Source organism: Oryctolagus cuniculus, chromosome 1 (assembly GCF_051225735.1).
Source record: "Oryctolagus cuniculus isolate XC-2025 breed Fujian yellow rabbit chromosome 1, ASM5122573v1, whole genome shotgun sequence".
In the NCBI taxonomy this organism is placed as follows: Eukaryota; Metazoa; Chordata; class Mammalia; order Lagomorpha; family Leporidae; genus Oryctolagus; species Oryctolagus cuniculus.
This window is the reverse complement of record NC_142867.1, coordinates 62,840,597-62,868,111: the sequence shown is the minus strand read 5'-3', so window position 1 is coordinate 62,868,111 and position 27,515 is coordinate 62,840,597. Positions and strand designations below refer to the sequence as shown.

Genomic DNA, 27,515 nt, shown 5'->3' with positions numbered 1-27,515 from the left:
GAATGAACAGCTCTTGTACTATACAGTTTGTTTTAGAAGAATATATGAGAACCAATCAGCTGAATGGCAGACATGTTTAAATCTCCAACAATTTAAAAATTGAATATTATCATTCAGAATTAGAAAACTATTGAAAATTGAGTGCCAAAATTTAATACCTAAATGTGGCCAAAAATTTAAAAGTCCTAGAAAACCTGCTTATTCATCATTCTTTCTACATTTTAATAAGTGATACTTCCATTGTAGGAATCCATTACTTACCTAATTTCCAAATGGAGGGAAAGTTAATTATCATTTTTTTGTGGAACCTTCATCTATCAACTGAAGACCAATTAATAGCAACATAGGAAATTTGGAAGCAATAAGATTTTTTGGTTTATCCAAAAAAGCTGTCTGCTTTCCAAATTCCAAAAATTAAAATACTCCCTATCTCACTATAGTAGCCAGTGCCCTTTGGTTTCTTCAGAACAGGGAAAGGTTCAAGGGTTGCTGATTATGGATGTACCATTTTGATCTGGTCAGCTTTTACACACAGAAATCATACAAAGTGGCCAGATACTTATTTTACAAAACAGTTTAAATATTATGTATTAGCCAAGTAAAATTATTCCACCCACCCTGGTGAGAGGAGGAAAGAGCCCACTCCCATAGAACTACTTCACTTGACAGGCTGTTTCTAGCAGTAATAAGTATCTTAAACAACTATCACAAATAAAGTGTCTAGTTTGGTTCTTGAAATGGGAAAGTCACACATTTTAGAAGTAAATAGAGTTTAAATTGTGAATCGAGTATAATTTGAACCTAATAAACCAATGTGCTCTGAATTTGTTCAAGTACTGGTATTTCTATATATAAAGATATAGCATATATAACAGCTACCATCAGAAGTAAAAAAAGATTTTTCTCCAAAAAATGAGAGTATTAAAAGTAAGTTAAAATATATACAGTAGTTAGTATTTCACACAGCATAAAATTCGACAAATCAAAGTTTACATGTCCCAGTTGGCCATGTGTAAAAAATGCAAAGCTGGTATTAAAACCAATATTATGTCCAATCTTTAAAAACAGTTTGTAATTGGGGGAAACATCTAAATCCTTAATTAAAAAACACAAATGAAGTGAAAGCTTTAAACTGGCACACACTGTTCACACCTATATTTCAAGGTTGGAAATGCATATTTGCAAGCAGCAATACTAAAGCATTCATGGAGAATGCATAATCTCTGAAAATTATGGAAACATCCCTGCTACCAATACATTTCTAAATACAAAACTGACTACCATATTTGTTACTTCCGTGCAGCGAGAGAAGTTCATTTTCAAAACAGAGGAAATTCAGTCTTAAGGTGTGAATGGTGTGAAATTAAATTTCTTAGTCCTTTGGGATCCTTAAGTATACAAAAGCTCTGAATAGGAAGGTCTGCAAAGGAACCAGGGTTATCGTGACATCCTGTTAAGCCAGAGCTGGAAATGCTTTGGGGTCATCCAGACCAGGAGCAGAAGAAGCACTTGACTTGTCAGTCCTGCTGCCATGGTTGGGATGTCCACCACGCCCATGCCCACCTCGCCCTCCCCTGCCACCACATCCTGGGCTGCCTAGGTCTCCAAAATTGATCTCCAGAGGAGACGTTGTGTCATTTGCTGGCTTCCAGAAATGATGGACCATACCAGAGTCTTCAGCATGAACCTCTTCACTCTTTGATTTATGAAGAACAAATCCTTTCTTCTACTACCCGTCAGCGCCTTCATTTTGTTTTCAGGTATTAAATTTTTCAGGTATTAAATTCCTTTGTCCGGTCTTTATTCTGAATTGCCTTCCACTCATCCAAAGTCATCTCTTCTGGACCCTCTCCCTCTGTCTCTTCCATTTCATTTTCCTTATTTTCAGTGTCTGCAACAGGATGTTCTTCACCTTCAGGTCTTTCCTCAGTCACATTTGATTGATCCGAGTCAGTTAATTCATCCTTGACAGTTCTCCAGTTGTGAGGTCCGCTTACTTCCAAGTTTGTCCTCATGCTTCAGACCAGATCTGTCACTTCCATTGTGCCTATAAAATTCACATTTGCTACAATAATCAAATCCATCTCCTTGGCCCATTCGGTGTCCACGACCTCCTCGACCTCTTCCAAGACCACCACGGCCTCGGATAGGTCGGTCAGTTATAAGCCTATGAACTGAAAACTCACCTCCTGCACCCTTTTCTTCTAGTGGCTTTTCAAATCTTTCACAAGGTGGTTGCCTTTCTGGCCTTCTGTCAATTATTTTCCCTTCACCTTTAAGTTGGTGATCAACTCTTCTCCCAGTACGTCTTATTCCTTCTTTCTTGAGTGCCATGGGCGGCTGTGTCTCTTTCTTGTCAGCCATGCCAACGCTGGGAGGCAATGGGTCTTTCTGGGACTCTATGCAGCTGTTTGCCTACCACGTTTGGGTTCTTCTGGGCCGTGGCATAAGCTGCACTCTTGGCCCTGGGGTCCCCAACACTGCCCCCACTGGCTTCTTTTTTTCCTGTTCTCTGCTGCCTTCAGCACCTCTAAGGGGTCTGATTAGTTGTCAGATAACTGGTTGTGACCATGCAGCCGAAGCCTTCCCATTGGTGCCCAGGCTGATGGCGGCTCGGCGGCGCGTTCCTCCACGGATTGCAGCCAACCAAGAGCGCATCTCCTCCCTCAAGACGGAGCTATAAACTTCTACCTCAGCATTGGTTTAGCTGCATCTAATAAGTTTTTGATATTTTATATTTACATTATTATCATTCAGTTCAAATTTCTAATTTCTACTCTGATTTCATTTTTGGCCCATGATTAGAAATGCATTGCTTGATTTTCAAACACTTGAAGACTTCTTCTTACATTTCTCTTATTGTCTCAAATTAATTTTAGTATGGTCAGATAACATATGCTGAATTGTTCCAGGGTTTTGATATTTATTGAGCTTTGATATATATGAAAAGACAAAATAATGCAGGTAGGAGACAAAAATTATTAGACTGGATAAAAAAACAATTATATATTTTTATATAAGACACAATTTAAATGTAAGTATAGACACAAATAGGTTAAAAGTGATAGGAGAGAAAAGATATGATATAAATGCTAAGCAAAATAAAACAGTGGTAGCTATGTTAATATCAGACAAAGTAGCCCTTATGTCAGGAAGTATTGCTAAAGGCCATCATTGTGGCTTAGCAAGTTAAGCTGCCACCTGTGACATGGGCATCCCATATGGGCTGCAGTTCAAGACCTAGCTAGTCCACTTCTTTTTTATTTATTTATTTATTTACTTGAAAGTCAGAGTTACACAGAGAGAGAAGAGGCAGAGAAAGAGAGAGAGAGAGGTCTTCCATTCGATGGTTCACTCCCCAACTGGCGACAACAGCTGGAGCTGAACCAATCCGAAGCCAGGAGCCAGGAGCTTCTTCTGGGTCTCCCACGCCAGTGCAGGGGTCCAAATACTTGGGCCATCTTCTACTGCAGAGAGCTGGATTGGAAGTGGAGCAGCTGGGTCTGGAACCGGCACCCATATGAAATGCTGGTGCTTCAGGCCAGGGCATTAACCTGCTGTGCCACAGTGCTGGCCCCTAGCTATTCCACTTCTGATCCCGCTCCCTGCTAACACGCCTGGGAAAGCAGCAAGAAGATGGCCCAAGTACTTGGGTACCTGCTACCCACATGGGAAGAAGCTCCAGGCTCCTGGGTTTGGCCTGGCATAGCCCTCGGCATTGACGACATTTGGGGAATGAGCCAGCAGATGGAAGATCTCTGTCTCTAACTCTGCCTTCCCAAAAAATTACTAGAAATATAATAATAAATGGGTGAAGTCAGTGGTAATATATAACAACCCTTAGTTTGGCTACATCTAATAATAGAATTTAAAAATATGACCTAAAGTTTACTTTGATATTAATATAGCTGCCTCTGCTTTATTTTGCTTAGCATTTATATCATATCTTTTCTCATCTTTTTTATTTTAACCTTTAAAAAACATGATTGCTGGCCGGCGCTGCAGCTCACTAGGCTAATCCTCCGCCTGCGGCGCCAGCACCCGGGTTCTAGTCCTGGTCGGGGCACCGGATTCTGTCCCGGTTGCTCCTCTTCCAGTCTAGCTCTCTGCTGTGCCTGGGAAGGCAGTGGAGGATGGCCCAAATGCTTAGGCCCTGCACCTGCATGGGAGACCAGGAGGAAGCACGTGGCTCCTGGCTTCGGATCGGCGCAGCACGCTGGCCGTAGCGGCCATCTGTGGAGTGAACCAATGGAAAGGAAGACCTTTCTCTCTCTCTCTCTCTCTCTCACTCTCTCACTGTCTAACTCTGCCTGTCAAAACAAACAAACAAACAAACAAACAAACATGATTGTGGCAGGTATTTGGCCTAGTGGTCAAGACAGCTGTTAAGAGGCCTGTGTCCCTGGTGGGAGTGTCTGGGTTCAGTTCCCAGCTCCATATTCCTGCTGGTGCAGACTCTGGGAGGTTGCAATGATGGCCCAGTCCCAGACTTTGTAGGCACTTGGAGTGTGAACTAGTGGATTGGGGCTCTGTCTCTCTGTTTCACTGCCTCTCAAACAAATAAATAAATGACTAATAAATTTGACCTCATTGACACATATAGAATATTTAACCTAACAAGTACATAATATACATCCTTTTTAGAATTTATGTAACTCTTAAAATATTGCTTCTGATCCATCCTTTTCTCTCCTTCTGAGAGTCCAATATTTATGTTAGGTCTTTTTTTTTTTTTCTTTTAGATCTATTTATTTATTTTGAAAGTCAGAATTAGAGAGAGGCAGAGACAGAGAGAGATCCTCCATCTGCTGGTTTACTCCCCAGATGGCTGCAACAACTGGGACTGGGCCAGGCCAAAGCCAGGAACCATGTGCTTCATCCAGGTCTCCCATGTGGGTGGCAGGGGCCCAAGTACTTGGGCCATCTTCCATTGCTTTTCCTAGTCCATTAACAGAGAGCTGATCAGAAGTGGAGCAGCCAGAACACAAACAGGTATCGATATGGAATGCCAACTTTGCAAGCTGCGGCCTTATCCACTAATCACAATGCTGCCCCAATGTTAGATCATTCAAACTGTATTCCACGTGTCTCTTATGTCAGTACTATTTTTCCCCCCTCTGTGCCTTTGGTTACTTTCTTTTGATCTATCTGAGTTCTTGAATCCTGCATTCTATTTTAGATATTCTGCCATTTAACAGTTCCTTTCCTCAGATCATGTATTTCTCAGCTCTAGAAAACCATTATACTTTTTATAGATTCTAGTTCCTTGTCCAAAATTCCCATCTTTCCATCAGTTGTGTCCATCTTTCCCTATATTTTCTTTAACATATTAATCATAGTGATTTTTAAAGACCTTGTCAGGTGGCCCTTATATCTGGATCATTTATGAGACTGCTTATTTTTTCTTGATTATTGATTATATTTTTCTGCCTCTTCACAATAAAATGTTGGGCAGTATAAAAAATAATAAGGGCTCTAAATTATTCTATCTTCATTCTTATAAAGAGCTTAACCTTTCTTCTCTGAGGTGTGCAGGGTGAGGAGCTAATTATCTCATGCCAGTGATGACTGAGCTGCAGTAGGACTGGGTTGTAGTTGTACTAAGACTTGGTCTAACTCTCATTTGTCCCACTTTCACAGCCATGTCCCTACCTTACTTTTTATTGAGCCTTGGTGGGTTTCTTTCTCCTCAGCCCTGAAAGACCAGGAGAGAGTCAGCTGTGATATGCACTAGGGTGTTGGCTCTGTGCTACACTGGAGCCCCTGTGCATGGGGCAGTTCTTAGCCCCATAGCTAGAATAATCCAATGCCTACATGGAAGAAAGAGGCTACCAACAATTAACTCACCTTAGAAAGGCTTTTACCTCTCTAGATTTTTAGTTCACTTACTCCAGTTGTTCTCAAACTGTTTTGTCTTGGTTAGGACCCTTTTAAAAATTATTTAGGGGGTGAGTGTTGTGGCATAGCAGATTAAGCTGCCAATGCTCAGGATACCTGCATCCCAGATTAGAGTTCCTGGTGTGAGTCCCAGCTGCTCTTCCCATCCACCTCTCTGCTATGGCCTGGGAAAGCAGCTGAAGATGGACCAAGTGCTTGGGCCCTCACACCCACATGGGAGACCTGGAAGAAGCTCCTAGCTTTGGATCGGCTCAGCTCCGACCGTTGCAGCCATCTGGGGAGTGAACCAGCAGATGGTTCACTCTGTCTCTCCCCTTCTCTGTCTGTAACTCTACTTCTCAAATAAATAATAATAATAATAATAATAATAATCTCGAAAAATTATTTAGGGGAGCTGGCGTTTTGGTGCAGGTGGTTAAGCTGTGGCCTAAGATGCTGGCATTCCATATCAGAGCACTATTTCCAGTCCCGGCTGCTCCACTTCAGACCTGGCTCCCTGCTAGTGTGCTTGGGAAAGTGCTTGGGCTCCTGATTCTCTCATGTGATACACAGATGGGGTTCAGAGCTCCAGGCTTCACCCTGATCAAACCTTGGTCATTGTGGCCGTTTGGGGAGTGAACCAGCAGAGAGAGGATCTCTCCCTCTACTCTTCAGTCTGCCTTTCAAATAATTACATTTTTAAAAAGTTGTTTAGGACCTCAAAGGTTACCTTCCTGGGCACATCAACAGGAAGCTGAATCAGAGGTGGAACAGCCAGAACTCGAAATGGCAGCCCAATATGGGATACCAGAGTTGTAGGTGCTGCTTATTAACCCGCTGCACCACAATGCAGGCACCTCAAATAACATTTTTATGGGAATAATATTGTTGATACTTACCCTATTAAAATTAAAACAAAAATTTAAATATTTATTAATTCATTTATAAGAACTTTATAAAATGCCTTACACATTAATAAAAAATGAAAAATGACTAAATTTTCCAAAATAAAAGCAATTAAATGACATGAATGACTTTTTAAATTTTACAAAGTTTTAAAATTTCCGGGGTAATAAACTTCCAAATGCTTACATTAGTGTCTATAGTCAGTCTACTGAGAACTGTGCAGTTCATGTGTGAGAGAAAGGTAAATAATATCTTTTAAAAAATATTTATTTATTTGAGAGATAGAGTTATAGACAGTTAGAGGGAGTTAGAGGGAGAGACAGAGAGAAAGGTCTTCCATCCACTGGTTCACTCGCCAAATGGCCGCAATGGCTGGAGCTGTGCCGATCTGAAGCCAGGAACCAGGAGCCAGGGGCTTCTTCCAGGTCTCCCATGCAGGAGCAGGTGCCCAAGCATCTGGGCCATGTTCCACTGCTTTCCCAGGCTATAACAGAGAGCTGGACTGGAAGAGGAGCAGTTGGGACTAGAACTGGTGCCCATATGGGATCCCAGCACCGCAGGCAGAGAATTAACCTACTTCAGCAACGGCCCCAATATTGTCTTCATATTGTTATGAAGGTACTTTTGACTTCCCAGTTGCCCTGAAAGGTCTTGAAGACATCTGGGAGTCCCGAGATCACATTTAGAAAACTGCAGACCTCGTCCTAATTGCTTCCACAGCTCCCTGATGTCTTTGAAAACACAATTACCACAGTTTATTCAGCTTTTTCCAGAAGTTGTATTGGATCAGAATTGTTCTGCTTGGCCAGTGCCGTGGCTCATTAGGCTAATCCTCTGCCCGTGGAGCCAGAACCCGGGTTCTAGTCCCAGTTGGGGCTCCAGATTCTGTCCCAGTTGCTCTTCTTCCAGTCCAGCTCTCTGCTATGGCCCGGGGGTACAGTGGAGGATGACCCAAGTGCTTGGGCCCTGCACCCGCATAGGAGACTAGGAGGCACCTGACTCCTGGCTGCAGATCGGCGCAGTGTGCTGGCCGTGGTGGCCATTTGGGGAGTGAACCAACGGAAGGAAGACCTTTCTCTCTGTCTGTCTGTCTGTCTGTCTCACTAACTCTGCTTGTAAAAAAAAAAAAAAAAAAAAGAATTGTTCTGCTAAGACCTGCTGTCTACTGGGATTTTAAAATGTAACACTCAGTGGTTATTTACTTTGGCTGCAGGTGAGAGTGACTGGGAGAGCTTTTAGAGACCTTTTCATGATCACACCAATACCCAAGATCAGTGATATCAGAATCTGTGGATGAGGGTCCAGATATCAGTATTTTTAAGATTCCCATGTGATTCTAGTATAAGACAAGGTTAAGGACCATAGTGGCTATAGAATAAAAGAATAGGACCAGTGAACTCTGACTTGTCCTTCTGTTGGGCCTGTTTATCAGGCATTTGTTACTTAAATGTGTTAAGATGTGTTTGTCTCTGTCCCTTTGCTTCCCATTTAACCCACTCCCTATTTTGTAATAATTTCTCTCATTCAATAGTTTTTTTTTTTTAAAGATTTATTTTTGTTTATTTGAAAGAGTTACAGAGAGAGGTAGAAACAGAGAGAGAGAGGTCTTCCATCCGCTGGTTCACTCCCCAGATGGCCGCAATGGTCAGAACTGCGCTGATCCGAAGCCAGGAGCCAGGAGCCTCCTCTGAGTCTCCCATGTGGGCACAGGGGCCCAAAGACTTGGGCCATCTTCTACTGCTATCCCAGGCCATAGCAGAGAGCTGGATTGGAAAAGGAGCAGCTGGGACTAGAACTGGCGCCCATATGGGATGCGGGCACTCCAGGCCAGGGCTTTAACTTGCTGCACCACAGGGCCAGGCTCTCATTCAATAGTTTTTGAGCCTGGTAAGAAAGACCCTTTGTGTGCCTCCCTGATTACCACATTTCCCTTCATTTACTCTTTTGCATCCATTCTGCCCTTCTTACTCTATCTCATTCCTTTAACTTTTGATGTAGAACTTGATCATAAATTTTTAGGCTTGCTGTATAAGTTTCTCAGGTATTTGCTCTTCATTTGAAATCTGCAAAACTAGTAGTGAGCCATTTTATAATTCCTTTTTCAAAGAGACATAAACCAAGTGAGCATTGGTGCTCTTACTGGCTTTCAAAGGAATAAAGGTGTTTCTGCCCTTAGCTAGGGCCCTCCTGGTCTATCTTAGGCTATGGAGAAGACCTCAGGCTTGCCATGGGATACTTGCCTCAATGACTGAAGTCAGGAATAATCTGACTGCTCTCAATCCCTGTTCCCTGCAGTGAGGAACTGGGGACCACTTACACTGGTAGCCTGCATGAGATGACAAGGAAATAAGTGTATGTACAACATTTGTACATACAATATTTAGGTCTTTCATGCTTGAATGCTCTGTTACTGTCTGCCTCATTGTGTATTTCTCTCGGAGTCAGTGAGATTTCTGCTTATACACCAATCTTTCATGTCATTGGCCTTTGGCAATCCTGTTGCTGGGTGTGGGCATGTCCATTTTCTTCCCACCTCTTGTGGAGGATGTTTTTCAAAGCCTGCCTGTTCTACTTGCTCAGAGAATCACAGACACAGTCTGTTGGCTAGAGAAAACTTTGGAGAATAATCAAGCCAATGACCATCCAGGATTAGGAATTATTTTTGAGGTGTCTGTGACATAAGCCCTTTATATACTTCCCATAACAGGGAGCTCTTTCTCTTCTGAGATCCCTTTACTGATGGTTTGGATTCTTTTAAAAAAATATTTATTTCTTTTAAAGGCAGAGTTAGAGAGAGAGAGAGAATCTTCCATCTGCTGGTTCACTCCCCAAATGACTGCAATGGCTAGGGCTAGGCCAGGCCGAGGAGCCTGGAACTCCATCCAGGTTTCCAACATAGGTACAGGGGCCCAAGTATTTGAACCATCTTCCACTTCTTTCCCAGGCACGTTGGCAAGGAGTTGGATCAGAAGTGGAGCAGCCAGGACTTGAACTGGTACCCCTGTTGGATGCCATATGTTGCGGGCAGAAGCTTAACCCTCTGTGCACAGTGCTGGTCCCCAATGGTTTGGATTAGTATGAGAGAAAGTCTTCACAGTGAGTCAAGATAAGCTCTAGGAAGCACAGGGTCACACAGCAGGTTGAGTGACAGAACCAGATTTCATGATTCTCAACTGAATACTTTTTTGCCACATTGTGATTTCTTTAGGTCCAGGCAGAGACCCTGACTCAGTAAAGTGGTGCTGACCTGTTCCTGAAGAAATGAGGGAGGGTTGCTAAGTCTGGTTGCACATGACCAGGAGAATCAGCAGATGTGATGGAAGAGTGCTCTAGATTCAGAGCAAAAAAGCCTCAATTTGAATTCTGGTTGACACTATTGACTGTATGACCTTGAGTAGGTTATATTCCTCCTTTGAGCTTGCTTCCATGTATATAAAAGTAGGGAGCCTGTAAAGCAGATAATAACCCCCAGTACTGAAGCATCACACAGAGATGTTAGAGAGGGTCTTTGTAGCAGTAAATGGACTCACACTGTCTTTGTGCACAGGTTCGGGAGGCCTTGAGGAAAGCAGAGAAAGAGCTGGAATCACATAGCTCGTGGTACGCTCCAGAGGCCCTTCAGAAGTGGCTGCAGCTGACACATGAGGTGGAGGTGCAATACTACAACATCAAGAAGCAAAATGCTGAGAAGCAGCTACTGGTGGCCAAGGAGGGGGTGAGACCAGCCCTCCTGTGGCCTTCCTTCTGCCCTCCTTCCATCCTCATTACCCCCTGCCTCCCCCTGCCCTTCTACTTCTCTGTCTCTCCTCATCCCCTCTGTTGGGCAAAGAGAATCCCTGTGGTGGGTTCCATTCCTTTTTCTAACGTATGGCTTCCGATAATGTCTTCAAGTTTCTGACGAAGCAAATGGAGGCAGTCATGGAAAAGCTCTGTCCCTCCAGGCTGCCATGGGCAGAGGCTCCCCTTGGGCTGGGGGACATCGGGGAATGCCCTTTTCTCTCGTTCCCTCTATTCTGTTCCCCTCCCCTTCTCCTTGACTTTCTTTTGTCTTTCCTTCTTTTCTTCCTTTTCTGTGTGCAGCCCAAGCTTTGCTAGGAGGAGACAACCCAGCCACAGGAAGGCACTTTTCATTTTCCCACCCTCTAATTCCTGCTCTCTTAAGCTGGGGCCTCATTTTTGCAGGCTGAGAAGATAAAAAAGAAGAGAAACACACTCTTTGGCACCTTTCATGTGGCCCACAGCTCTTCCCTGGATGATGTAGATCACAAAATCCTAACAGCTAAGTAAGTGGCACCAGTTATCCACTCTGGCAACGTCCATCCCCTCGCGTTTGCCTCCAGCTCCCATTCCATTTCCTCACTAGAGGAGGGACAGTTGTAATCTCCTGCCCTGGCCCTGGTCCATCCCCTCCTTGCAGTTAAGTCTTTGGGTTTACATTATTTTTATCCACACATATCCCCTCCTCGTGCCTCTGGGAAGAGGCCTTATTTTTGTTGGTGCTCACACCCAGTATGTGCATTGGGTTCTCTTTCATCTGTCTTCAGGCAAGCACTGAGCGAGGTGACAGCAGCACTGCGGGAGAGGCTGCACCGCTGGCAACAGATTGAGATCCTCTGTGGCTTCCAGATTGTCAATAACCCTGGCATCCACTCCCTGGTGGCTGCCCTCAACATAGACCCCAGCTGGATGGGCAGCACACGCCCCAACCCTGCCCATTTCATCATGACGGACGACGTGGATGACATGGATGAGGAGATTGTGTCACCATTGTCCATGCAGTGTAGGTGACCTCTTTGGTGGGTTTGAGGGAAGTAGTGTTTGGTGAATGAACTGAGAAGTCCATGGCCCCTGCTGTGCTTAAGCTGCATATGGGGCAGCAGATACCTAGGAAGACAGTTCAGCACATGACCTAGGCTAATCAGGTGCAGCTTGTGCCAGGATATTTCTAGATTATAGTTGTGCTTTTGATGGTTTTTCCTTGCTCTAGGCTCTGTCTGCCCTTCTGGGTTTATTGTGTAAGTGCATCTCCCTTCATCCTTTGTTTTCCTTTTTTCACTATCCCCCCTCCCTTTAAAAACAGTCTCTTTTAGTGATTCACAGTGTAAAAAATGGCATTCATTTTGACTATTTATTGCATTTGTTTATTTTCATTTTATGTTCCTTGTTTTTAATTGCTAAAGTAGATGACTTGAATGATCTCTGTCTCTGCCTTTTTATGTAGGGCCCCAGAAAGCAATAGGCCCTTAAGGTGACATAGCCCTAAACCTTCCAAGCTGGAAGGGCATCTTGCCCAGGAGGGCTGTCCTGCACAAGCGTGTCTGGCTTTCCCCATGATCCCCAGGACTTCCCTACCCCCCACCCTCTGTCCTGGGGTCTTCCCTCTCCCTTCTGCCCCATGCAAATGATGACAGTTGAGTAAGGCAGAGCTGAAAGGAACAACACTCTGGCAATTCTTTAGTGAATGAAAGAGTTTTTCCCTTTCTGGCCCACAGTTGAATTTTTCTTTGAATCAGAGCTATTTTACGTAAACAGAATAGGCCTTATAGTGAAGCTGTTGTCCTGGCCCTTCCCCTGCCCGCACTCCCCCCCACCCCCCATCATGGCCCTGTGCAGAGAGGAAGCAGAAAGCTGAGGCTGAGTTAGGGGCTCACTTTCAGAAAATTAGTCTGGGTTCCCACTCCATTATTTGTGAATTTCTTCAATGAAACTTTGCTCCTGGCCAAGCTTCTTTGTTTCCCTGCTCTGACATTTTTGTCAGGACTTTAGTCAAAGGCCCACCAAGGTTTAGATGATTGCCAAGCAGCGCTTGATCCTGACCTGTCGATGTAATGGCTCTTTTGTCTCCAGGTTGGGAGGGACCTTCGTTAGCTCTGAACTACCCACCCCTCACCCCAGCCTTTGCCTTATCCCATTGATGGGGAGCTGAAGCCCCCTGTAAATCAGATTCTCTTCTCCTTTTGGCCTGGCTGTTGACCCTAGATGCTGCCTGGCTGATGGGGCGTAGGTTCAGTGACCGCTCTCTCTGCTCTACATCCGCCGGCTCGGATGATCAGTCCCTCTGGAAATACCCGGGTTTGAGGAGCCCCTCTGGGGCTTTTGTTTTTCTAACTTTTGGGACTAAACCAACACTCCTACCCCATGGGCACCTTCTCCTGCCTGCCTCACATCCCTGCCTGCATCCTCTATCCCCTCGGCACTGTCCCCACTAACTGCAGGAAGGGGTTCGGGGGTGAGAAGAATCAGCCTGTTCAGCTGAGGGCTGGAGAGAAAACATTCATGGTGATGGAAAGCCTGGGTTCTCCCTGCATCCTGGCTGCACAGATGTCCTGGTGACTCTTCTTCCCCCTGGGATAGAAAGAAGGAAGGAAAGACCGTCCTTCTTTCTCCTTTTCATGCTTCTTCCTTTCCTCCTTGTCTCACCCCTCTTTCTCCTTCCCCTTCTAATTCTAGGTTTCCTCTTTCTCAAGTTTCCCTTTCATACATTTAAAGCCACCAGCCATAGGAGCCCTGCCTCCCCAACTCTCCATCACTACTGGACTGTGCTCTCTCCCTGGTGGCCCTTCCAAGGTTTCTGCCAACTTTGTAACCTTACCCTTTCTCTCATCTTTAGGGAGAAAGCAGAGTGACTCATCAGGGTAGGAGAGTAAATGTCTGCCTTCACTTTTCAGTAGGAGCTGTCAGTGAGCCCAAAGGGGATACTCTGGCACATTCTTTTTTTTTTTTTTTTAAAGATTTATTTATTTATTTGAAAGACAGAGCTACAGAGAGGCAGAAGCAGAGAGAGAGAAGTCTTCCATTCGATGGTTCACTCCCTAAATGGCCACAATGGCAAGAGCTTCACCATTCCGAAGTCAGGAGCCAGGAACTTCTTCCAAGTCTCCTACATGGGTGCAGGGGCCCAAGGACTTGGGCCATCATCCACTGCTTTCCCAGACCATAGCAGAGAGCTGGGTTAAAAGTGGAGCAGCCGGGTGGCAGCTTTACCTGCTATGCCACAGCGCCAACCCTCTGGCATATTTCTTTCTTTCTTTCTTTCTTTCTTTCTTTCTTTCTTTCTTTCTTTCTTTCTTTCTTTCTTTCTTTCTTTCTTTCTTTCTTTCTTTTTTTATAGGCAGAGTTAGAGAGTGAGAGAGAAAGCAAGAGAGAGAAAGATCTTCCTTTTTCCATTGGTTCACCCCCAAAATGGCCTCCATGGCTGGTGCACTGTGGCTGGTGCGCTGCGCTGATCCGAAGCCAGGAGCCAGGTGCTTCCTCCTGGTCTCCCATGCGGGTGCAGGGCCCAAGGACCTGGGCCATCCTCCAGTGCCTTCCAGGGCCACAGCAGAGAGCTGGACTGGAAGTGGAGCAACTGGGACAGAATCCGGCGCCCTGACCGGACTAGAACCCGGGGTGCTGGCACCACAGGTGGAGGATTAGCCAAGTGAGCCGGGGCACCGGCCCTCTGGCATATTCTTAAGTTCCCTAGTGCCCCTTCTCTGGGCATGGTGACCATCACCAAAAGCTAGATTGCAGTGTTTTACATGTTTATTCAAGGAAATTTGATACATACTAGCCTAAAAAGCCATCCATAGTCCTGCCATATTTGAGTACCCATTCCTTCAGTTTTTGTCTATGAAAATTTTTTTTTGCGGTTAAGATAATGATAACCACTGTCATCTGTGAGTGCTGTGACCTGTTTTAGGTACTTTACAGACATTATTTCAAAGTCTTAGAACAAACTGCCAGATTTTATAAGTTAAGAATTAAAACAGATAGTAAGTTTCTAAAGGTCACAGTTAGAAGAGGAAAAACCTTCTTTCTTTCTTTCTTTCTTTTTTTTTTAAAGATTTATTTATTTATTTATTTGAAAGAGCTACACAAAGAGACAAGGAGAGGCAGAGAGAGAGGTCTTCCATCTACAATGGCTGGAGCTGAGCTGATCCAAAGCCAGGAGCTTCTTCCAGGTCCATCTTCTACTGCTTTTCCAGGCCATAGCAGAGAGCTGGATTGGAAGTGGACCAGCCAGGCCTCAAACCGGCCACCCATATGGGATGCCGGCACTGCAGGCGGTGGCTTTACCCACTACGTCACAGTGCCAGTCCCGAAAGACCTTATTTCAAACTCCAGTATTTTTGTTTCAAAGCTTAAGGCTAAGACAAATAATTTTATATGCTTATTTCCCCCCTGAGAATATTAATAAGCATTTTTCCATGGTCTTAAAATCTCTGTCTGACCATCACTTTTAATATATCTATAGGGGAGCTGGCACCATGGGGTAGCGGGTAAAGCCACCACCTGTGGTGCTGGCATCCCATATGGGTGCTGGTTCGAGTCCCGGCTACTCCACTTCCAATCCAGCTCTCTGCTATGGCCTGGGAAAGCAGTAGAAGATGGCCCAAGTCCTTGGGCCCCTGCATCCACATGGGAAACCTGGAAGAATCTCCTGGCTCTTGGTTTCAGATCGGCACAGCTCCAGCTGTTGTGGCCAACTGGGGAGTAAACCATCGGATGGAAGACCTCTCTCTCTCTGCCACTCCTTCTCTATCTGTGTAACTCTGACTTTAAAATAAATAAATAAATCTTTTTAAAAAATAATATATCTATAGGTGTAGCCCCTCAGGGACAGGATGTATTTTAATTTTCCCATTGTTTCACCTTTATAGTTACTTTCATAGACTTATTAGTAATGATGTCATGAACAGACTTGCAAGTCCTTGACTAGGTTATAAATTAATTTCCTGAGGTGAGCTTTCCGAAAAGGCTGGTTCTTAGTGCTCTCCCGGACCTTGCTCCAAGCCCCTATCCCGCCCTGCCTGTGTCATCCTACTAACTGCCTTGCCACCTCCCTTTATAGTGACCGTGCCCGTATGTCTCCTTCCATTGGAGTGCCACTAAAACTGAGCCAGGCACCTCCTCTTTAATTTCCCTTCCTTTCAGGACCCCTGGTGGGAGGTTCTGGGAGGAGATGCCCCGTTCTTCAGACTGGGCATGACAGAAAGGCCCAGAGTAGTCTCCAGCAGGCATTGTTCCGTGCGTTCCTGCCTGCCTGCTGGCCCAAAGTGGGTTGGTTCTTTCTGACACTTTTCTTTACTCTCCTTGCAGCCCCCAGCCTGCAGAGCAGTGTCCGGCAGCGCCTGACGGAGTCACAGCATGGCCTGGGATCTCAGAGGTTGGTAGAGGGCGAGGCTGGCCACTTCTTGACAAGCCGGGTATCTCTGCGGCGAATGCGCAGCCTCTCATCTGGACAGTCTTTCAGTTCTGAAGGCCACGGGACCAGTCCTCCATCTGCCTCTGCTTCTTCCTGCTCCTCTTCCACCATCACCACCACCACCACCAACACCAACACCACCACCATCACCACCGTCCATGTCCACCCTGTTTATTACCACCACAGCACTTCCTATTACCTCCAGATGGAGCCCTACCCCGACCCAACCCTTTCTGACAGCACCGCTGTGATGCCTGGGCATTCAGAGAGCTTGGGGTATCAGCTGTCTCTCTTCTCTTTCTTCCTTCCCTTTCTGCTGCTTTTACCTTGGCCCCTGCCTGCCGGCTGCTGCTTGGTCAACTCTGGGGGTGAGGGGAGGGTTGTGCAGTGCGTAATTTTCTCCTTGTCCTGTCCTTTCCAACTCTGGGACCCCTTTTTAAGGTCAGCCTAATCCTCACACTTTTCCCGCCTTCTCTGTTTGGGTTTTGCTGACTCTAAAAACGAATAGCACCCTTCTTCACTCATGATCCTATAGCACTTTTGCCTAAACTGTGCACTTTGACGCTAGTTATCTGAGTAGGGCCCCCACTTGCTTTACTCCTTCAAGACCCATTTATTGATATCTACTCTGTGTTAAGCTCTGCTGGGCATGGAGATTCATAGATGATAAGCTATGATCCCAGCCATCAAGGACTACAGTCTGGTCTGGGAGAGGTATATAGTAATGGAACGATCTGATAAGTGCTATGGGGGTGTTAAAGAAGGAGTGACTAACATTGTGTGACTGGGTGGAATGCTTTGCAATGATAACATACCACATGCAGGGCAAGGTGAAAGAGTATTCTAGGCAGAGGAAATATTATGTACAGAGGCATGAGGTTGCGAGATAATTTGAAATACTTGTGGTTAGAACATTGGATATATGCGGGTGGGAAGTTCTGATATGCAGATGAAGTGAAAACAATGAAGGGCTCTGAAAGGCTAAGGGCTATGGCCTTTATGAGAGAACTGCAAATGAGTTTTTAAAAGAAACTGAATCAGCCACATTTGCATTTTAGAGACAACATAATAGGGGCCTGTATGCAGAAAGGAAGGGAAAGGCTACAGGAAATTAAAAGTCATGCAGTAGAGCAGTAGGGGAGGTACTGTGGTCTTGGGAGAGAAAGGAGATGATTAATTTGGTAACTTACTGTGGGCAGAAGGAAAGAGAAGGATCTTATATGACAGGTAGGTTTCCAGCTTGAGTAACTGAATAAATGTATCCTTTATTGAATTAGATAACAGGGCGTAGTTTGGGGGTTTTAGACAAGAAAGTTTATAGGTAGAATAGATATTAAAATATTCACTTTCAGAGTATAAAGTTTTTTTTAAGGATTTATTTTATTTATTTGAAAGGCAGTTACAGAGAGAGAGAAAAAAAGAGAAGTCTTCCATTCCATTCACTGGTTCACTCCCCAAATGGCTGCAACAGCTGGAGGTGGGCAGGTCCAAAGCCAGGAGCCAGGAGCTTCTTCCTGGTCTCCCATGTGGGTGCAGGGGGCCCAAGGACTTGGGCCATACTTTGCTGCTTTCCCAGGAGCATTAGCAGGGAGCTGGATCTGAAGTGGAGCAGCGGGGACTCGAACTGGCACCCATATGAGATGCTGGTGCTGCAGGTAGCTGTTTAACCCAATACTCCACAATGGTGGCCCCCTGAGTAGAAAGTTAAGGTTATGAAGGGTTAAATAATTTTACCCAAGGGCCCTCAGCTAATTAGTAGAATGCAGACTGGAACTTGGCTTTTCAGTCTAATACACTGTGTTGGATATTTTTGTCCTTTTACACAGTCTCAATAAGTAAACTAGAAAAGAATTGGGGAAAAGCTATTAAAGGGCTGCCTGCCTAGTTTAGCAGCTGTAGAAATTTTCTCTGTAGATACCTTAGGATAGGCCAGGGTCAGATAGTAGCCTTGACCTTGCCTAGAACAAGCTTAAGGGCTCCTCAGAAAGTCCTTCCTCTCAGGAAAGGCCTATCATCTCTGAAGTTGTGACCCCTGCCCACTCCCGGCCTTTGGGCTGCAGCCTGCTTACTCTGTTGTTTTCTTTTGGTTCTGTTTCACTGTGAGTACCCATATCTGTATCTCTGCCCCTTGAACCTCTGGATAGTTATCCTTGAGGGCTGTTCCTTTGTGTTCCACAAAGGGACTGCCTTTATTAGGATTGTTACTCAGCAGAGCTGTTCACCTTCATTATCATCCTCATTTTCATCCAAAAACCTAGAATGGGAAACTGCTTTCCCCAGTACAGATGGAGAGGGCTGAATTGGGCTGTGGAAATTAGGGAATGCTGTGAATCTCATGCTCTGAACAATAAGTTGAGGGCAATGGGGAGGAAGGGTGGGAGGTATCTGCATCCACCTGGTCCATTCACTACTTAATTTTCTTTTGTACCATGCATCAGAGGATCATCTCTAAAGGCAAACAGGCTCTCTAGTAAGGTTAGTAGATTGGGATGGGAGTCCAAGGCAGCCTAGCCTTTGGGGAGGCACTCTCCTGGCCTCAATGGTCTCAAACGTTTAGGGAGGGAAAGTGAGCCTGCCTCGGTAGGCATTTTCCCTCTGGTATCTCCCCAGGCTTCTCCTCAGTTCTCACCTTGTGTTGGCAATGTCAGCTTTTAGTTGATTAGAGAAGTATAGAAGGATGAAAATCAAGACCAAGTGGGACTGTGACTCAGGAGAAGTGAAACTTGGGAGGGCCCAATCTCCTGACCTTGCTTCCTTGATGTTAGAAAGGTAGGCTTCAAGGTTCCTTACCACCTCAGCTAAAAGAGCTCCCTGTTCTCAGTGTGGTTGCTCCCCTGAACTCCCTTGACACCTTACTCAGTGGCTTATATGTATGTGGAGAAGGCAGGATATGGAGAGGATCATCTTGGGCTTAAGGGAAAAAGAGCACATTTATATAGAAGCATGGACAGGATCAGACATAAGCCAAATTTGAGACCGAGCATTCTTAAACAGTAGAGTACCTGACTGAGACAGTATTTGTATCATGGAAGCCGGAGCTGGAATTGTTCTCCGCTGTCTCCCAAGCCCAGGAAGGTTCCAGCTCATGGCATAACTGTGGAGTCAGATGACTTAGACTGAGAATGCAACCTGCAGTAGCTATGAGACAATCTCCTGCTTTTGCTTGTTTCAGGGGCTTGGCTGCCCTCCCTAACTTCTGACTCTCAGCCTCCTTCTTTCCAAGTCCTGTGGTGCTCTCCTCTCCTGCTCATGACTCTTCCCCTTTGACTTCTTGACTCAGATGTGTAAACATTTCACTTAACCTCTCCCCTGCCTCTGCTGTGGGTTCAGGATTGGAAGGGGACCCTCATGTCTACCCTTTGCAGAGGCAGGAGCACTGGCATTCAGAATTGGTTCATGGTCTTCCTGGGAATAGCCAGCCCTTTAAAGGGTCTCCAGTTTTGGACTAGCCTTTGTGTGTGCATGTCAAGTGTGCAGTGGCATGTCCCCTAACTCAGCCTTGCAAAGAAGCCTTTGGTGACTGGCCCCCATATGGGCCTTCCAGCTTGGCTGGCCTTGTCATTTTCATTCCCAAAATACTTTCTACATTTCCAACTCCTTTACCTACATATTTGATCCTAAACAGTCCTGTGAAAATAATCGAGTTGGTATAATTTTTATTAGGCCAATATGGAGAACCAGCAAGGTTAGATTTGTTCAAAATTACACAGAAGAGTCCAGTGCTCTTTTGAACTACTGCTCTTCAGAGGCCAACATCCTGTCTCATTACACCCGCCTCCATTCTCTCTGTCAGCAGAGCTCTGAAAGTGACTCCACCCTTCCTGCTGTCACCACAGACTTTGGCGTAAACTCTGCAACACTTCTCTGTGACCTTCTTTGAATCCTGTGAAAGGGTTGGAAGAGACAGAATCCTGGCCTTTTGGGGTGGGTGAGGGATTGTTTGCAAGGCTATTCTAACCCCCCTCTCCTCCACAGCCTGGGTCAGACCCACTGACTGCATGTGCCCTGTGCCTTGGGGTCTGGCCCACACTGGATGTATCCCCTGGGTGACGGGTCTGAGTTGGGGAGGAAGGCATGGAAAATGATGACTGACAGCAATATGTAGGTTCTGTGTTAGCCTGAGGTTGAGTCCTAGGAAATATAGCCAGCCGTGGGACAACAGAGATTTTATTGAGGATGATGCCTGTGGAATTTGAGCTTATGGTTGTACTAGTTAAGACCCTGGGTATTAGCAGTGGGTGGGTCTCAGGCATTGGAAAGCCCTTTGCTGGATAGATGATGATATACTGACATTTGTTTTTGCTTCTTGTTATCCGTCTCTTCTCTTCCTATCATTTTCCCCTTCTGTTTCCCTATGATTCTTCTTATTTCTACCTAATATCCTTTTTATTTTCTTCCTCTACAATTCTGCTCTGCTTGGTTTCTTCTCTAATCTGTCACAATCTCCTGTTCCTGCCCCCTCTCATTGTGCACTTATGGCTTACTCAACTTCCTTCTACTATTCCTTCCTTTCTCCATCTCACCTGCCTCTTCATCCCGTTTCTCTCTCCTGCCTGCCTATCCCCGTTTCCTACCCTGTCCTTGTCTTATTATGTTATCCCTCTCTCTTCTTCAACTTCTCCCAACTCCATCTCCTGTCCATGTCTCTCTCCTTCTTCTTCTTGGCCCTCTGTCTTGCAGGGATTTGACCCATTCCGATTCGGAGTCCTCCCTCCACATGAGTGACCGCCAGCGTATGGCCCCCAAACCTCCTCAAATGGTCCGCACTGCAGATGAGGTTCTCAATGCCATGATTTCCAATAGCAGCCACCGGCTGATTGAGGGAGTCCACCCAGGACCTCTGGTGGAGAAACTGCCTGACAGCCCTGCCCTGACCAAGAAGACAGTACTGGCGCTGAACCACGGGCTGGACAAGGCCCATAGCCTCATGGAGCTGAGTGCCTCAGCCCCGCCTGGTGGCTCTCCACTTTTGGATTCTTCCCATTCTCACAGCTCCAGTTCCCCAGATCCAGACACGCCATCTCCAGCTGGGGACAGCCGAGCCCTGCAGGCCAGCCGCAACACACGCATTCCTCACCTGGCTGGCAAGAAGGCTGTGGCTGAGGAAGATAATGGTTCAATTGGTGATGAGACAGACTCCAGCCCAGGCCGGAAGAAGTTTCCCCTCAAAATCTTTAAGAAGCCACTTAAGAAGTAGGCAGCATGGAGGTGGCAGTGGTGGAACAGCTCATCCTTCCCTGGGTCATCTGCCTCCTCTTCCCTCCCTTCATGAGATCTACCCTAGAGTGGGGTAGGGAAGGTCTGGCCCGGGGGTCTGGGCACTGTACATACCTGCCCCCTCAGCCTTGGGTCCTTCATCATTATTTATTAACTAAACCACCATGGCCTGCCTGCCCTGCCTCCTCCCACTATGGGCTGCTGCTGTCACTCCCTCCCCACTTCAGTGCATGTCTTAGTTGCTGTTCCCTCAGCTCCCAGCTCCACCTCTGGGGTCCAGCTTCTGTCTTTGCTGTCCCAGTTTTGAGTTTTTATTTTTATTTTTTTGTTTCTGTTTCCAGCTTTGAAGCTCCTCCCTTCCACCACTCTCCGACTTCCCCTAGCAGTTGCAGGGAAGACAGGAGGAGTAACTTCTGACACCTGTGCCTCTGATTGGACCCATCCCCGCCCATAATAGTTCTTTTTGCCCCAGACTGGGACCTAGGGACTAATCTTGGGGATTTGTTCTCTGGGAGTGTGGTGGGCCAAAGCTACAAGCTCATCCTGGAGCTCACTTAGGCCTCCAGGGGCCCATGGGAGAGTGAAACCAATTCCCAGAGAACAAGTCACCAGAGAATTTTGAGAGGCCAGGCTTGGGAATGGATTGGGAGAGACCTGCCTTGGTCAGTGGATGTGTGGATGCCAGAACTATGGGCTATAAGGCAGTCACCCTTTCTTTCCCACCCATTCCTGCCTGCCTCTTACCCCTGCTCGGCAATACTGCAGGAGGGTTTGTCTCTGAGAGGTGCTGCCCAAAGCTTCCCCAATATCAATACTCTTGGGGCTCAGGATAATTGGCTCCCCTGCTATGAGGGCCATAGCCATGGCACAGGGCTCTGATGGAGCTCCGGAGATGTTGGGCAAGGATGTTGTTGCTTTCGAACCAAAAGACAAAACAATTTAAAAGAGAAAAAAGAAATCTCCTGAATTTCCCAAGTGCCTGCACCGCAAACTCCCTTTGTCAGACCCCATTTATGTTACTGCATAGCCTGGGCCAGAGGCTTAAAAAGGACACACCTGGTTTGGGGAAGGGGTGGCTAAAGAAGATGGGGTAGGTGAAGGTGGCTGTGTTACTTCCCCCCAACCCTTCCCCTCCTCTAGCCAACTCTCTCCCTTACCTGTTTTTGCTATGGCTGAAGAGATATTTTCCCTCTGCCCCACTCCCTGCCATGCCTTTACCCTGGGATCCTTTTTTGGGTCTGGAGTGGGTGCAACTAGAGCTGGTCTTCGGAGGGTGCTGGGCTGCAGACTGCCTTGTACCCCCTGGAAACCTCACATGGGTTTTTCTGTGTTAATTCATAAGACTCTCTGAAGTCCAATAAAGCATGTAGGAGATTTTAACCTGTGTTGGCTTTCACTCTCATTGTGTTCTCTATGGCTTAACAGACAGGGCATGAAGAGACCATTTCTTGTGCCAAGGTGAAATGAAACTTGAATGCACATATCCTAAAGCTCTCTCTGGATTGGGTTACTAATAAAATACAGGATGCCTAGTTAAATTTGAGTTCCAGGTGAACAATGAATACTTTTTTAGTATGATTATATTCCATGCAATATTTAGGACACTTTTTAAAAATTCACTAAATCTGGCATTTCTATTTCTGGGCCACCTCGATCCTATCGTATAACCTCACCTACGACCTCCATGACTTTTAGAATTACTTCACAGGGAGATGGATGTTGTGGCACAGGGGGTCAAGCTGCCACTTGGGATGCCCTCATCCCATATCCAAGTGCCCGAGATTGAGTCCCACCTCAGCTTCCTGCTAATGCTCACCCTGGGAGGCAGCAGGTGATGGCTTAAGTATGCCCAAGTGGGCAACCTGAATGGAGTTACTGGTACCATAGTTTCAACTTGGCCCAACCGTGGCTGTTGTGGGGCTTTGGGGAGTAAATCAGAGGATACAACATCTCTCTCCCTTTCTCTCCATGTTGCTCTGCCTTTCAAATAAATACATAAAAACTTAAAAAGAAATCACAGGGAGCTCAGGCAAGCATCTGGAGGGCAGTGAGGAACCCATGAAGTTTTGAACGGTTTTAGGGAAAGGATGACCCAGATGAAATTTCATAATGATCACTTTGGGTAGCTCAAATCAGAACATGCTACATCAGCCATAGTGTATTAGGACTCTCATCTCTTACCCTTCAGATTCAGTCAAGTCCATCCTACTTCAAGTTAACAGTTGCCTTATTGCTGCCCTTGCTTCTGCCACCATCCACTGAACTGTGAGAGCAAACAGGGCATGGTCCTGCCCTTCTTAAAACTCACAGGACTCCCATTTCCATCAGGAGAAATCCCATGGCTATTGTCCTACCGTGGCTTTTTCCAACATGACTAAGTACTAGACAGTGACCTCCAGCTGTGCCCACATCAGATAGCAATCTTGGGGGTTCCTATCGTGAAACAGCTAAAGCAAGAGAAAGGGACAGGTGCTGTGGCACAACAGGTTATGCTACTGGTTATGATGCCGGCATCCCACTCTGGAGGGCTGATTCCATCTGCCTTTTTTTTTTTTTTTTCTTTTTTTGACAGGCAGAGTGGACAGTGAGAGAGACCGAGAGAAAGGTCTTCCTTTTGCCGTTGGTTCACCCTCCAATGGCTGCTGCAGCCGGTGCACCGCGCTGATCCGATGGCAGAAGCCAGGAGCTTCTCCTGGTTTCCCATGGGGTGCAGGGCCCAAGCACATGGGCCATCCTCCACTGCACTCCCTGGCCACAGCAGAGAGCTGGCTTGGAAGAGGGGCAACCGGGACAGAATCCGGCGCCCCGACCGGGACTAGAACCCTGTGTGCTGGCGCCGCAAGGTGGAGGATTAGCCTAGTGAGCTGCGGCGCCAGCCTCCATCTGCTTCTCTCCAGTTTCCTGCTAATGTGCATCTTGGGAGGTAGCAGATGATGGGGCCCCGACACCTACTGGGAGACCTGAATGGAGTTCCAGGCTCCTGGCTTCTGCCTGGCCCAGTGCCAGCTGTTACAGGGATTTGGGGAGTGAACCAGCAGATAGATGGACCCCACCCCTCCCAGTGCCTTTCAGATAAATAAAGAAATCTTAAAAAAAATTCTTGACGGGTCTTTTTTTTTTGAACAAACAGTGGTAACATTTATTAATATTTACAAAGATTGTGGTTCAGAATAGGTCATAGGGGCTCAGTTATAAAGGAACAAGTGCTTGGGATTATCAAACAATGCTGCAGGGATGACCAGACCAGAATGGAACTAAAAGGAACAATATTTAAAAATGAACCCAAATTCACAGATTACATTTCCGTGGTGTTAACCCACTGAGAACATTAACTTTTGAAATGACTTTAGTAAGAGACAGACCTTTTGGACAGATCTAAGTGACCGCTTCAATATAGAAACATATATAGGCTGCTGGAACTCAGAATAATCCTTATGCTTGCGACACCTTCCAGAAAAAGTTCAAGTGTCTTAGAAACAATAGGGCCAACATCACACAAGTTATGAAAAACTACAAATGGGTCCGATCGGTGTCAGGATGTCTCCAAGGTGGCTTTTCTCAAGCGGACTGGTGGGGTCTTTCACTTCACAAAATAACCGGCGACGTCTAGCCAGGGCTGTCTCCTAAGGGGCAGGGTGGGGCGGGGCCTGGCGGGTTCTGCGAGCTTCGTCAGAGCCCGGAGGACCGATTCAATTTTGCCCACACACAGCATGGCGGCGGGGAAACAGCGTTTCCGGGGCAGAGGCGCAGTCTCCTTGCCCATTTTCAACATGGCGGCGCCGGGCGAGGCCGACTTTCTATTAGTCCTGCCCATTTACCCTCCGGCGTTGGCACCTACGACTAACGTCATCGAAGCTGTCGCTCCGCTTTTGCGTCACGGGTGGCGGGAGCGCGAAGGGGTTCGGATTGTCGCGCCTCTGCTCTCGCTTGGAAAGTGCTTTCTGGTTCCAGCTCCAGTGCCTGCGCCCGAGCAGCCCCGGGAGTCAAACCCTCCGCGCTCGGCCACCCTCTCGGTCCCGCCGGTACCCTAGAGCTGCAGCAGCGTCTCGAATCCTCCAGCGCCTCGGTCACCAGCGGCGATGCATGTGATCAAGCGAGGTGAGGGGCCCGGGACGGGCTGGGTGGCTGAGGGGTTCGGGGACGTGGGCTGCCGCTGCGCGAGCCGTGCCCCGGCCGCCCGCCTGCCGCAGCCGCCGCTTCCCGCCCTTCCCGCCCTTCCCGCCGCCGCTTCCCGCCCTGTCAGCAGCTCTGCCCCCATCCTGCTCCCGGCCTGCGCTCTGCGCCCCCTCGCCTAGGTCGTGGTGCTGCCTTTCGACAGAACAACTTTGACCCCGGATCGAGAGGCCGGGCACTTTCTAGGCGCTCTTTTCTTCCTCTCCACAAGCCTCTGAGATGGGCATTATTGGCCCCACATTTTAGATGCAGAAACTGAGGCTCGCAGAGAGGTTTCGGTGACTGATCCCAAATCACCCAGTTAATTGATGGAGAGGCTGGGGTTGAACCCCTAGCTGACAGCAGGGCTTTCTCTCAAAGCCGGGGGGGGGGCGGGCGGCGGTTGGAGTTGGTGACCCGTGTTAGGCAAAGAAGGAGCAAGTAAGAAGGGACTCTCTCCTACGCAGGCGCCCAACGTTTTCCTGATCTCTTGTGGGGTAAAGGTAGAGATGTGGAGTGAAAAAACAGGTCCCAGACCCAGACTTTGCCGTGTTGCCATAATCCCCAAGAAGTGCCCCAGAGGGATGCTTGGGGGAAGAGATTTACACTGAATAAAAACCCGGTGTCTTAGGACATCTGACCGGATGGAGACTGGGAAGAGCCAGAGTTGTATGTTTCGCAACAGTGATTTCTTTTCTTTTTTTAAATTTATGTATTTATTTTCATTTTGCTTGGGGGGAGGGAGGGAGGGAGGGAGGGAGAGAGAGAGAGAGAGAGAGGTTCAGTCTCCATATTAGACTTGCTGAGTCTCTTTTGTGTCCAGCCCTTTGGTTGGCTTTGTGAGATTCCAAAAGGAGACAGTCCCTACTCCCTGCCTTTCCAGGTTGGAAAAACAAGAGTGACACATAACAGAAAGCCATGTGAGACAGGTGTAGACAAAGTTTTAAGTGGAGTCTGTTGACTTTTAGTAAATACTGACTGGATTGACTGACTGGATGTTTCTGTTTTGTCCAGTAGGCTGTGAGTGTTTCAAAGACGGGGACTTTTCTGCTCACACTTAAGCATGGTGCCTGCAATGAATAGGTGCTCAAAGAATGAATGAGAGAAGTTATATCAAAGTGTAATATGTAGTGATTATGTCCAGATTGGTTGAACTACAGCCAAGAGATGAAGTAGATAGTGGTGGTCCTTCCTGCTAGAGATCGCCATTCTCCAAATTTCCCTGACATCCCCCATTTTAGCTGCTGAGGCCAGAGACGGAAATACACAGTGAACTTTTATTGATCTATTCCTGAGAGAGATGAATACCCTGTTTGTAAGCCTTTAGGCAGGGATCTTTGAGCATGGTCTTATGGTAAGCTGGTAACAGATGAATTGAAAATTTATACACTAGATTGCTGAAGTGTGTAATACTTCTGCGTTGAGTCTTTAACCTTTTGGATTTACTTTGAAATACTGAAGTTTAAAAAGTACCATCTACAAACTGCTCTGTGGGCAGAGTTTATTTTGCTTCTCATTCCTTCAGAGAACATAACTTGATCTGTATGGCTAATGCACTAGATTTCTGCCATTGTAGCATTCAGCAAAGGTTGTTAATATTAAAAATGTATTAAGATTTGCTTGCTTTATTTATTTTTAATTTTTAAAAAAGATTTTTACTTATTTATTTGCAAGTCAGAGTTACACAGAGAGAGGAGAGGCAGAGAGAGAGAGAGAGAGAGAGGTCTTCCATCTGCAGGTTCACTTCTCAGACGGTCGCAACAGCCAGAGCCATGCCGATCTGAAGCCAGGAGCTTCTTCCAGGTCTCCCACGTGGGTGCAGGGGCCCAAGGACTTGGGCCATCTTCTACTGCTTTCCAAGACCATAGCAGAGAGCTGAATGGGAAGTGGAGCAAGCCTGGACTAGAACTGGTGCCCATATGGGATGCTGGCGCTTCAGGCCAGGGTGTTAACCCACTACGCCACAGTACCGGCCCCTGCTTGTTTTATTTTAAGGCACATAGGATGCTCTTATTTTTGGCATGCCTATGAAGTAGCAGAGTAACTCCTGTGTTTGTTAATTTTAATGTAATTATTCAGGGGGGCAGCAAGAGTTGACTTACAAGTACTAACTGGATGTGTTAACGTCTTGCTAAACACTGAAGAAATAGATGGCGAAGGCAGCTACATCTTCAAA

The 27,515-nt window shown here is 46.5% G+C and overlaps 2 protein-coding genes and 1 pseudogene across 11 annotated transcripts in view; 2 read left to right on the top strand and 1 right to left on the bottom strand.

Moving 5' to 3' along the window:
• STIM1 (stromal interaction molecule 1) overlaps positions 1–22,567 on the top strand; it is a 224,037-nt gene extending 201,470 nt beyond the window's left edge. For 2 of the 10 annotated variants that reach the window (XM_089329708.1, XM_089329705.1), the window contains 7 exons: positions 10,331–10,498; positions 10,966–11,066; positions 11,328–11,563; positions 12,763–12,855; positions 15,865–15,931; positions 16,019–16,246; positions 20,651–22,567. In XM_089329708.1, the coding sequence (XP_089185834.1) occupies positions 10,331–10,498; positions 10,966–11,066; positions 11,328–11,563; positions 12,763–12,855; positions 15,865–15,931; positions 16,019–16,246; positions 20,651–21,167 (1,410 nt within the window). In that variant the 3' untranslated portion in view covers positions 21,168–22,567. Of the gene's footprint in view, positions 1–10,330; positions 10,499–10,965; positions 11,067–11,327; positions 11,564–12,762; positions 12,856–15,864; positions 16,247–18,408; positions 18,446–20,650 lie in introns of all 10 variants that reach the window. The other 8 variants (XM_070074547.2, XM_051822932.3, XM_051822943.3 and 5 more) reach the window with 6 other exon arrangements.
• On the bottom strand, positions 1,313–6,496 carry LOC149128431 (SERPINE1 mRNA-binding protein 1 pseudogene; annotated as a pseudogene).
• A 2,322-nt stretch (positions 22,568–24,889) lies between the features above and the next one.
• The window catches only part of RRM1 (ribonucleotide reductase catalytic subunit M1), a 36,405-nt gene continuing 33,779 nt past the window's right edge, over positions 24,890–27,515 (top strand). The window contains exon 1 of the mRNA XM_002708730.6: positions 24,890–25,285. Coding sequence (XP_002708776.1) covers positions 25,267–25,285 — 19 coding nt within the window. The 5' untranslated portion in view covers positions 24,890–25,266. The remainder of the gene's footprint in view (positions 25,286–27,515) is intronic.